The 12862-nt window shown below is 44.0% G+C and overlaps 1 protein-coding gene across 1 annotated transcript in view; it reads left to right on the top strand.

Annotated features, from left to right (window-relative positions):
- The window catches only part of LOC136846481 (tRNA (uracil-5-)-methyltransferase homolog B-like), an 80225-nt gene that overhangs the window by 37715 nt on the left and 29648 nt on the right, over positions 1-12862 (top strand). The window contains exons 6-7 of the mRNA XM_067117292.1: positions 9071-9312; positions 9508-9625. Of these exons, the coding sequence (XP_066973393.1) occupies positions 9071-9312; positions 9508-9625 (360 nt within the window). The remainder of the gene's footprint in view (positions 1-9070; positions 9313-9507; positions 9626-12862) is intronic.

Here is a 12862-nt window from a genome sequence, read left to right on the forward strand (position 1 = left end):
CATTTCTCTCAAAGAAGTCTCCAAGTTTACAAGATAGTCAGCAGAGGCAGTATTCCTTGAACACTGTTGCCTTGACATCAAGCAAATTCAAATAAACTGTGTTGGTAGGTAGTATGGTAAGTACCATCCACATGGGTGCCTTACTGGAGATTAGAGGGCCTTTTTAATACAGTTGGAATTCTGAGATATTGCGGGAGAGGGACACAATAATTCTATATCTCAGATTGGCATAATTAGGCAAGTCACTTTAGAATCTCATAGAATAATGTATATATAGTTCTTGTTTTTTCCTGTCTTTTATTGTTAAACCCTAAAGGATATCCTGAATAAAAGTAGGCACAGGAAAGAACCCTCTTGCTCCAAGTTATTTTCTGAGCTCGTCCCTGTGTCAGCCGATGAAATTCCTATTAAGCACGAATTTCTAGGTATAGATATTGCTAAATATACCAGAGAAAAAAGCTATCAGGAATGCTGGGGTTACTACCCCCAGATCGAACATCTAATATGAAATAGACGTCGGTATAGATAAGGGTGAGTGATTGTTGTCACTGCCACAGGACTGCACTCTGTAGACATCCCAATGACAAAACCCGGAACGTGAGAGCCGATCTAACGCCGGCAATCACCTGCCCGCCAACCGACGACCCCAGCGCCATCTGTACTCATTCCATTCTAGCACGTGTTTCCTTTAAGAAGGCTTTTTTCTTGTGCTGGTTTTTCGCCCAATTTTCCTTGAGTTGACCATGTCTTCAAGCAATTTCACTGTTATGAAGTTAAGTACCATCTTCTTGTGGGGTTTTATTATCAGTGAGGCTCTTTTTGGCCCGTAAGTTAATATTTACAGGGTCATATATCGGCACTCCCGGCGTTCGCGCCCCGCCATGATGACCTTGAGGTACACCCTTACAGCTTGTTTCTGCAGGGTTTCTCTCGGTCGTTTACAATTTTATTCATGTTTCGTAATTCCCCGTCAAGAAGTTCCTTTTGGGCGTTTATCTATGTCGGCGGTTCTGGTACCTTGATTAGCGTCATTCCTCACGGAGGCTTCCTCCTTATTTTGGTTCTTACAGTTAATTCATAGCTTATACCAGGCTCACAGTAGATTCCCTCTCCAAGGTGGTGCTTTCTTTTGTCAGTTTCTCTGATTTGTAGTGTAATGGATGACATGGATAATTCGGATTTATTGTGGTCCGGGCTCGGCGTCAGGAGCAGCCAGTTGGCTGCCTACCTCCTGTTCGCCTCGCTCGGTTGGGCTATACGCTTAGCACAAGTTCTTATATTTTTGTATATTCGATCATATTACGTGTACTTATATGGTTATTGGTTAACTTTAGCGGTACTTATCAGAAATTGGGGATCCTAGCCTAGCCCTCTCGCTTCAATCGGTGGGTTAGGCTATTCAGGTTAGGCTTTGGCATTGTCTTAGCTCCCATCTCTCCCGACTATGTCGCTGAGCTGGGAGGGAGGGGGTAGGCTGGTCGAGGAGTTCCTGTTTGTTGTTCCATCCGCCTTACCGCTCGTTTTCGGGTTTGCGAGGGCATCTGAAGCCCCCATCCCCTCCTCCCTCTAATGAGGGAGAGGAAAATAAAAAGGGGGATCTTCTTTATGCATTGCCCTTCTGCCCTATGGGTCGGTTGTTGGTTGGACTGCATTACGGGAGTTTCTCCCTTCCACCCCTCTTCCTCTCCTCCTCCTCCTTTTACTGTCTGGGCTGCACCTTCAGAGGAGGTGAGAGTTTGGGCGTTGCTTTAGAATAGTGCTATTGTCCTATCCTCCCCTAGTACTTTTGGTGAGTGTCATGAGTCTCCCTGCGCGCAGGAAGTTGATACGTCTGTTTCGACGCCCCATGGGAGTCAGTGTATGGGGTGTCCCCGTCCACTTGAACATAACTCTCGATTCCACCTTCTAAGTACTGCCTCCTGACTTTGCCAGTGCTATGTCATCTCCTCGCGTGTGGGACGTCGGTCTCTTCGATCGTCACCCCGAGGGGGACTAGTCCGGTTCCCAGTTGAGGGTCACCCACCCTCCTGACCTCCGTTCTGGTGTCAACCGCTCGGCTAGTGTTTCGTTGGTTCGCTCTCCTCCGGTCGAGCTGAACTTCGATCACCTTCAGGGTTCAAACACTTCCTCGCTGGTTCCGCTCCGCCGCCCCCCGGTCCTCCCGTTGCCTTCTTACCTGTTACCACTCCGGTGGTTTTGGTTTTCAGTAGGTTGGCCTTAGTCACACCTAGTTCTCTAGCTGTATAATAACTGGAGGTAATGATTTACCCCGCCCTCCCCGCTGTAACCAAGTGGCGGAGGCACAGGATCTCGGAGGGTCTGCGCCGAACACTATGACCAGCAGTGTACTGCTATCCTATGTTGTTAACCATTTACTTACTGCCGGACTCCGGCAGTAATTATACTTTAAGTTGATTTTACAATTAAGAGTTGCATGATCCTAGCTTAAGGTCCTACTCCGTCGAGCTATCTCCGGCGTTCCTTAATTTAGTATGTGTCATGCTTTGCTCTAGTTTATCGTCCCGCTGGAATGCTCCGGCGGGTCCGGTATAAACTAATACTTACTGCCGGACTCCGGCAGTAATTATACTTTAAGTTGATTTCACAATTAAGAGTTGCATGATCCTAGGTTAAGGTCCTGCTCCGTCGAACTATCTCCGGCGCTCCTTAATTTAGTGTGTGTCATGTTTTGCTCTGATTTATCGTCCCGCCGGAGCATATAAATTAATTAGCATGCTCCATTACCTGCTATAGTTTAAGGTCCCTATCTCCGCCGGTTCTGCTCCGGCGCGCCTTAAATTAGTATGTTCATATACCGTCTTCCACTTACAGACAGTACGTTGTGAGGAGCCCAGGTGCACTGCAGTGCTGCACCAGCCCTATGGGCACGTTGTCTGCCGTTCCCATTCGGGCTGTTTATCCCGGATGGACAACCTCATTGTGTGGCACCCGGACGGTTGTGAGGTTTGCTTCGCTCTTTACGAGCTTATCCAGGACGAGTCGGTGAGCCTGTAGTTACTGCGTTGCCTCACTTGTTTCAAGTACGTTATGTTCCTGATATATTGCTTATATATCTCTTCACTGAGCGCTCGGTTATTACGTCCCTGCTCTCTTCCAGGCCGACCAAGCTTCCCGCAGTGACGCCTTGGGTTCCTTCGAGCCTGGGTGGCTGGTTTTGGTAGGAATGTTCCGTTGGGAAGCCATATGTTCTGGATGAGAACATCTGGAATCTGCTTTACCCCGGCGCCCGGATCTCAGCAGCTGTTCCATCCGAAGTGCCGCTCCTCTCATCGAGCAGATCCAGGTAGAAACCCAGCCTCCCCAGGACGAGAACTTGTACGTGGCGGTGTCGGAGGAAGTGGCGGCCATAAACCTTGACCTGGAACTGATGAACACGGAATAGGACCAGGAGGTAGGTAGGGAGGTAAGTGAGGCAGTGGGGGCGGGCTCCCTTTTTGATTCCCCTTCATCCACCGCTTCTTCTTTTCAGGGCTTTCAAAAGTCTTCTTACTTGGAGGACAGGGCGCAATCCGCTGTCCCCAAGTTGAAGAAGTCTTGGAAGGCGAAGGGCTATAAGTCCGCAACCTCCCGCAAAGCAACCCCTTTCCCTCCGGTGAAGCCACGGGATACTAGTCCGGTGGCTTCCACAAACAAGGCCACTCCTCTGCTAAGGGAGCGAGTTCGAGGGCAGCTAAGGCCAGCCCTCCTGCCAACCTGCCTTTGACCGGGAGGAATTTGCGGTATACTTCTGCAGAAGTTTACCTCGGAGGTGGATGCTAAGCTTAACAAGCTTACGGAGAGGTTGCAGAGCCAGGAGAGTATGCTCTCCGGGTTCACATGCGCCCGGTGGGTCGGCGGTACATTACCCCATTCGGATGCCTCCGCCCTCCCTCCGTTTGACAAGGGAAATCCTTGGCATTTGGCCCTTCATGCTCCCGGCATGAAGATACCCTAACGATCGAGGGTCTAGGCACGCGCAGGCTTCAGGAGTTGGAATTCTTTCCTCCTGACCTGCTGCCCCTACCCAGGCTTCTTCGCCAGGTTGACGGAGGAAGCTTGGGTAAGGACGGATAAGGTCCCGAAGGAGACAGTGATCTTCCCAAGGGACCAGGCGCAGTCTACATTGCTGCTTGCATTTAATGAGTGGCAGGCGGAGAACACGGTTGACCCCCTTCAAGGGCAACTTCACGATGTTCTCGTTGGGTGATAAAATCCCAACCCCTTGCATGACTAAGGTGGCTCTTGCGACCGCCCAGGCATGCACGGAAGGTGTCCGTCGCCTCAGCTCCGGGGACTGATCCCACCTCTCTGATCTTCCCGAGACGACGATTTCTGGAAGGATGCGGCTACTTTTACATTGGGTAAGCTGGACCCAGATTGTGCATCCACCTTATTCAGTGAGCAGCTTCCCAAACTGCCAGAAGCCCTCCTGAAAGCAAAGTTTGAGGCTAGGTGTCGGCTGAGCCGATCACTGAACTCCCTGTGCCTGGCGGAATCCACGGCAGTGATGTACTCCGAGGAACCACTCTTCCAGGTCCTGACGAAGTCTCTGTTAGCAGGATTTCAGACGGACCTGTTTGACTTCATGGTAGCGCAGATGAACTGTCAGTAAATACATCTTCGCTGGACGCTACCATAAGGCATGAGCCTAACAAGCTCATGAAAAGCTCCTTCTGGGGGGCTAGTATCTTCCCCGAAGGAGAGGTCAGCAATGTCCTGGCTGAGGCAACCAGGGCTAATCAAAGTCTGCGCTCCCGCTGGGGTATCCCTGCTTTCAAAAGGAAAGCCCCCGAGTCCGCCGGGCCCCAAAACAGGCCAGGTAAGAGATACAGGAGGCACAGAAGACAACACCAACAAGCCGTTGTCCAAGCTGTACCTGTCTCGTCAGTTGGCCAGCCTTCTACCTCGAAGGCCCAGCCTCAACAGTTCGTGCTGGTGCAGCCAGCTCAGCACTCCCTTGCCGCGCCTACCCGTGGACGTGTCCTGTATATAACCCCTCCCATGAGGGCCAGGGGTCGTTTGAGGCCTTAACAGGAGCGCAAGGGGGAGTGAGAGCAAGGGCCTCCTTCAGAGGCAAGGCTGCTTGCGATCCCTCCCCGGGGAGAGGAGGCCGAGGTAGAGGAGGCAAGCCTTCACCTTCCCAGTGAGACCAATCAGGTGGGCGGCAGACTTCACCTGTTCAGGGACCAGTGGACCTTCAGTCCGTGGGCCCACAGTATAGTCTCCAAAGGTTTGGGGTGGAGTTGGATCAAGGGCCCTCCCCTCTGATCAGATTTCATCGACCGTCTTCCAAAGCTCTGTGGGACTTTGTGGCGGAATTACTCCAAAAGAGGGCCATAAAGAAAGTGAGACACCTGAAATTTCAAGGCAGGCTGTTCAGTGTTCCCAAGAAAGACTCCAGTCAACAAAGGGTAATCTTGGATCTGTCGGCGTCTCAATCTTTATATACAATGCAACAAATTTCGCATGCTTACAATCGCGCAGGTGCGGACTCTACTTCCTCGTGGAGCCGTCACCACCTCTATAGATCTTTCAGACGCATATTATCACGTCCCGATTGCGCCGGAACTTCTCTCCCTTCCTAGGTTTCAGACTGGGAAACAAGCCTACTCGTTCAGGGTCATGCCATTCGGGCTCAACATAGCACCCAGAATTTTCACCGAAGCTGGCGGAAACGGTAGTGCAGCAGTTACGGTCCCGGGGATATTGCTGGCGCATACCTGGACGATTGATAATTTGGGCATCCAACGCCGAGGAGTGCCGGAGAGCTACGGCCATGGTGATCGAGTTTCTGGAATCCCTGGGCTTTCAGATAAACAGGGCGAAGTCCCGCCTAACTCCGGAGGCTTGATTTCAGTGGCTGGGTATCCAGTGGGATCTGGTCTCGCACAAGCTGTCTATTCCGCCAGCCAAACGGAGAGAGATAGCCAAAGCCACCAGGCAATTCTTCAAAGGCAGGAAAGCCTCTCGCAGAACGCAAGAAAGAATCCTGGGTTCTCTTCAGTTCGCATCTGTAATAGATCTGCTCCTAAAAGCAAAACTGAAAGACATAAACAGAGTGTGGCGGAGACGAGCCAATGTCAAGCTCAGGGACAAGGTGTCATTAATTCCTCGGTGCTGAGGAAAAGACTCGGCCGTGGTCCACAGTCAAGGGTCTTTCGAAAGTCAGTTCCCCTTCAATTCCCTCCCCCCCAGCTCTAATAATCCACACAGACTCTTGTTAAAGCGGCTGGGAGGGTACTCACCAAAAGAAAAGGTACAGGGTACATGATCCACACTGTTCCGTCAGTTCCACATAAACATTTTGGAGGTGATGGCAGTGTTTCTAACTCTGAAAATCTTTGCCCCACCAACCAGATTCATATAAGGCTGGTGCTGGACAGCGCAGTAGTGGTACATTGCATAAACAGAGGGGGTTCCAAATCAGGCCGGATAAACCAAGTGATGATAGCCATTTTCTCCTGGCGGAGAAGCACGGCTGGCACCTGTCAGCTACCCATCTAGCAGGAGTCCGAATGTCATTGCAGACTCCTGTCCAGGCAACTCCGCTGGAGTCAGAATGGTCCCTGGACGAGGCTTCTTTCGAATGGATACCCCGTCAGGTTCCGGGCCTTCAGGTGGACTTGTTTGCCACGGAGAGGAATCACAAACTCCCTTGTTATGTTGCTCCCAACCTGGATTCTCGAGCTCACGCTACGGATGCAATGTCAGTGGACTGGAACAAATGGCAGAAAATCTATCTGTTCCCGCCAATAAACCTGCTGATGAAGGTGTTGCACAAGCTCAGGTCATTCAAAGGTCAAGTGGCCCTGGTAGCTCCCAACTGGCCGAAGAGCAATTGCTTCCCTCTTCTTCTGGAGCTCAAACTACGGTGTCATCAAATACCCAAGCCACAGCTGACTCAAATAGTGCAAACACAAACTGTGTCAGCTTCCTCAAGAATTCTGAATGCCCTGGCTTTATGGACTTTATGAAATTCGCCGCTCAGAGAGGTGCGGATATTGATCCGTTAATACTCTGTTTCTGGAATCAGATAAAAGAGATTCTACCCTCAGACAGTACGATTCAGCAGTTAAAAAGTTAGCATCTTTTTGAAGGAATCTGAAGCTCAAGTCATGACCACCAATTTGGCAATATCATTCTTTAGGTCACTGTTTGAAAAGGGTCTGGCTCCGCCACCATTACCACAGCGAAATCAGCTTTGAAAAAGGTGTTTTTGCATGGCTTCAAGATTGATTTAACAGATTCATAGTTTTCATCCATTCCCAGAGCATGCGCTCGTTTGAGACCAGCGACCCGTCCACATACAGTTTCCTGGTTTCTTAATGATGTTCTAAAATTAGCCTCAGAAACTAATAATGATCAATGTTCTTATTTGAATCTGTTAAGGAAGACGTTGTTCCTAATTAGTCTAGCTTCAGGTGCCAGAATATCAGAACTGTCTGCTCTCTGTAGAGGTGCGAATCATGTGGGTTTTCTCCCGTCAGGAGAAGTTCTGCTTTATGCCCAGTTGCTACCTTTTGAGGGCCTATTTACGGAGAACTTCTCAGTGTTTGTCTGGTCCTCTTTTTATCAGGGAAAAAGGAGGAACGCTTTCTTTAAAGGCTATCAGACAACAAATTCTATACTTCATTAACAAGCTAACCCGGATTCAGTCCCTAAGGTTCATGATATCCGAGCAGTGGCTACCTCCACTAATTATTTTCATAATATGAATTTTGATGAGCTTAAAAGTATACGGGCTGGAAATCTCCATCAGTGTTTAAATGCCACTATCTGAAATCACTGGAAGCTCTGAAGTTCCCTGCGGTGGCTGTAGGGAGCATTGTCCTCCACCTTAAATTAACCTTTAATCCCTATCCTTTCCCCTGCCCGCCTGCCTCATTTACTTGCCCTGCCATTTTCTCCTGGACCAGACATGCTTCACAGCCTGGCTCCTCATATTATGATGTACAATCTTGCGGTGTTAGTTTTTAAGTTTCGACATGTTATGCTTACTGTGATTTAGTTTTAAGTCCGGAGGTACCTTTATAAATTTTCTGTCGTTTATTTAGTTTTGGTACCTTCCCACCATAGTATTAATTATGTACATAGTTGTTTCTCATGTCCTTTACTGTGGTATTAATTGTATCCCTAGTTATAACTCAGTTTACCTGTCTATACCTTTGGTATTTAATAATGTTTTGGGGGATAATTAAAACTTTTCAGTAATAGTGTTTTTATACATGTTCACCTAACTTTTCGCTCCTTTTAGACTTTCACCAAAGCTTAGTATGATTCTCTGTCATGATTTCACCGGCTGACACAGGGACGAGCTCAGAAAAGGGATTTTGACAAAGGAAAAATCTATTTCTGGGGGGAGGCCCTGTGTCACCCGGTGACCTCCCAGGATCTAGGTTTCCCTCCCGAATAGGCATACCAAGCTTGTGGGGGTGCTAGCCTGGAATGAGTACAGATGGCGCTGGGGTCGTCGGTTGGTGGGCAGGTGAGTGCGGGCGTTAGATCGGCTCCTCACGTTCGGGTTTTGTCATTGGGATGTCTACAGAGTGCAGTCCTGTGGCAGTGACAACAATCACTCACCCTTATCTATACCGACGTTTATTTCATATTAGATGTTCGATCTGGGGTAGTAACCCCAGCATTCCTGATAGCTTTTTCTCTGGTATATTTAGCAATATCTATACCTAGAAATTCGTGCTTAATAGGAATTTCACCGGGTGACACAGGGCCTCCCTCAGAAATAGATTTTTCCTTTGTCAAAATCCCTTTTATGCTCTATCAGTGTCAGATCATAGGCACTACTCTAGCCAAGACCAGGTATAAGAGAATTCTTTGATATTGATGCATCTATCTTATGGAGTCCTCCTTGAGAACTTACAGCAGCTACCAACAATAGGTTTTTCCTTCATCAAAACCTGTTTTCTGAGTTGTAGTGTTCCATTCTTTGTTGTTCAGGAAAGAGAAGAATATACTTCTACATAGATTATTATCAACAGGATATTAGTATATATTACTTGAAATTGTAGAATTTTTAACTTAATTTTTATTCTGACATATTTTGTTTCTAAAGAAATTTCAGACATTCATACGTCAGTCATCACATGATGCATGCCATAGGTTTGACACAACTGGAGTTTGGCGCAATTTTCTAGTGCGTTCCACTAGATCAGATGAAAGGATGGCTACTGTTTATATTCATCCTCAAGATTTAACAAAGGATGAAAAATTGGAGATCATGGATGATTTAAGAAATTTCTTCTTCCATGGAGAGGGTACAGAATGTGAACTTGACTCTTTATACATGCAAGCCTGGTAAGTGTTATTTATTATTTTTCAGGTGCATGTTATTAACTTTTGTCAAGTTTTCCTAATTTCTAATGGTATTGATCAGATTCATTTACAGTACCTGAATTTATATAAAATTGAATATATTATCTGAATGTATTATCATCATTATTATTTCTTGATATGCTCTTTGAATTTTGTTTCCTGCTTTGATTTTTGCAGTAGACACACTAGATGCACAAGAGAGCAAGCACCATACGAACTTATTGAAGGGAAGGAATATATTACAGAAACTTGTGAAGGTTTATCTTTTCGTATATCTCCAGATTCATTTTTCCAGGTAAATTAGTAAACTAATATAGTATTATATTTGTTTTGTTTTGTGTAAAATATCATGCATTTTATTTTATTAACAGACAGATATATATTTGAAGTATAAAATTAAACTGAAAACATTATTCTCTTGTTCATAATAATGGATTTTGTTTTATTGCTGATAATACATATGCACATTATATTTCCCTGCACTGATAATTTGTGGATGAAGATAGTAATTATAGTTTTACAGCAAACTCATTACTTACGATGTAGGCCCTCACAAATCTTTAGGTCCCAGGCAGTTAAGAGCCCTATTTTTTCTGTGCTTGCCTTGCAATTAACAGACCTCTGATTGTAGATTGTTTTTGTAGATTTTACAGATTTTACTATTAAATTCTTCAATCAGGCATACAAAGTCCTCTTGTACATCTCTTTGTTCAGACTTTGCCTACTCTTTGCATTGTGTATTTTATGTATTTTGTAGAAGTGTGTGCAATAATTTCAGCGCTTAGAGTTATTAAAAATATAAGTACTACTAAAATTTGAGATTGAAATCCTTCAAAACTATTGTCCTAAAAAGTATTTCTTTTTACCGCAAATTAAGTTTACATTCCACAAATTATATGAAGATGGTGTAAATGTTGAAATACATTGGATCCCTTCCCATTAGGACATGAAGGAAAATGAGAATGCTGATGAAGCAGTCAAAACAGCAGCTACCATGACCCACTTGTTTCGTCCTCAGGGAGTTATCTTCCATGGGTCTGTCAGAGCTCCATGGTGACCAAACTAATATCAAAGAATTCCCTTTTAGTCACTCTCTTGGCCAGGTATTGTGTCATAATGATAAACACTGTAACATGTGATGGAGTATGAAATGGACTCAAAGATAAGAGGGCTCTTTCCCTTATCTTACAGCAAAGCTGTACCCAGGTTATTCCTTCATCAAACTTGCTAGAAGAGGAAGTGATTATAGCACATGTGCAGTCTGCCATATTGTCAACAAACAGACTGGCAAGAGACCAATGAAGCCATTTACTTTCCATTGGTCCATTTGGAACAGATTCAATTATCATTAGCACTCCAAATTTCAACAAGTATGGAAACATCTACAGGAGAAAAGCCAAAAGAAATAAGCAAGTTAACTGCCTAGTTTTAAGTCCCAGTTAAAGCTTTAAACTTTATGATTGGTAGTTAATTTGTGTGAAAGCCGAAAAACCGACTTTTCTTGCTAACATATGGCTGGCATTAAGTTGTAATTGCAAATTGTTAGTTGTGAAAAGTGCAAATTGCTTTAAAAATTTGTCATTTCAATTAGATGTTTTAACTCAAAGAAATGTTCCATAATTTATCATTAATATAGAAAATGCTTTCAGATTCTACAATGTCTACAATAATCTAGATTGTAGCCTAGATCAGATTGAGAATAATTTACACTGAATAAACAGTGGATGTTGTCTGTAGCCTATAACATAGGTTTGCATTGTAGCAAAGGCGTGAGTAAGAGGCTGCATCTGCAAACTCACTGATTGATTAAAACAACAAACAGACAGGTCAGTAGCTCTTGCGAGTGGAAATGTAGCGCCTGACACAAGGCAAACAAAACAGAGGTAAGAGTAAATCAACTGTGTTTGTTGGAGGGTGGAAAGATGTACATAAATCAATATACAAAACACAAATGAAGTTATGATACACATAGCTTGAATGCTGACTATATAATGCTTGCACTGAGAATGATACATTTAACTTAATAATAATATGAATGAGAATAATGTGAATGTACAAAGGATGAGTAACATCTGCTGTGTTTCTTGTATGTGTGTGCTTGGCGCACAGATTTTCATTGTGAGGAGATTAGCCGGCTAGGTAAGATGGACTGTGTCGGTCCATGTGTAATAATAGCAGTAATTTGAGCAAGGTAAAATGGTAGCCTAGCTATAAGGCTACATATTAGTGAAAATTTTTTTTTTATATAGCCTGTACACTTAAGCATGATCTAAATAATCTGGATTAGGCAGTACCTTATATTAAGTTAAGTGAAAACCCTTTACGAAACATCCCATTATTGGATTAATTAGCTTAGACCAGGTAGTCTAGGACTAAAAGAAACATTAATCCTGGGTAGATGAAATGGTAGCTTAGCATTAAGACTACATATTAACCCTTAAACGCCTACTGGACGTATCATACGTCGACTAAAATTGTCTGTTGGGTGCCAAGTGGACGCATCACGTCGACTACAAAAATTTCAACCTTCGGTCAACTTTGACTCGACGAAATGGTCGAAAAACGCAATTGTAAGCTAAAACTCTTACATTCTAGTAATATTCAAATATTTACCTTCATTTTGCAACAAATTGGGAGTCTCTAGCACAATATTTCGATTTATGGTGAATTTTTGAAAAAAAACTTTTCCTTACGTCAAGGGTAACTCTGCCGAAAATTTCAGAAATTCTTTCGTCATTTTGTCATAATTTTTGCACTGTTTTATATTAGCTGTTACGTAAAGTTTTATGTATGAAAATGTGCGCAATTTCATGTAAAATACAACAAAATACAACCCATGGTTGTAGCTTTTATCAGTTTGGAAATATTTTCGTATAAATCTCGATAACTGCCAAAATTTCAACCTTCGGTCAACTTTGACTCGACTGAAATGGTAAAAACACAATTGTAAGCTAAAACTCTTACATTCTAGTAATATTCAATCATTTACCTTCATTTTGCAACAAATTGGAAGTCTCTAGCACAATATTTCGATTTATGATGAATTTTTGAAAAACTTTTTCGTTACGCATAAGCCAGAAATTCTTTCGTCACGTTGTCGTAATGTTTGCACCATTTTATATTAGTCGTTACATAAAGTTTTATATATGGAAATGTGTGCAATTTCATATAGAATACAACAGAAAATAACTCATGGTTGTAGCTTTTATCAGTTTTGAAATATTTTCATATTAATCACAATAACTGCCAAAATTTCAACATTCGGTCAACTTTAACTCCACCAAAATGGTAAAAAAACGCAATTATAAGCTAAAACTCTTACATTATAGTAATATTCAATCATGTACCTTCATTATGCAACAAACTGGAAGTCTCTAGCACAATATTTCGATTTATGGTGAATTTCTGAAAAAAAAACTTTTCCTTACGCCTGTGCGTAACTCAACAGAACATCTCAGAAATTCTTTTCGTCATGTTGTCGTAATGTTTGCATCGTTTTACATTAGTCGTTACACATAAACTTTTATATATG

This window comes from Macrobrachium rosenbergii, chromosome 15 (genome assembly GCF_040412425.1).
Source record: "Macrobrachium rosenbergii isolate ZJJX-2024 chromosome 15, ASM4041242v1, whole genome shotgun sequence".
NCBI lineage: Eukaryota > Metazoa > Arthropoda > Malacostraca > Decapoda > Palaemonidae > Macrobrachium > Macrobrachium rosenbergii.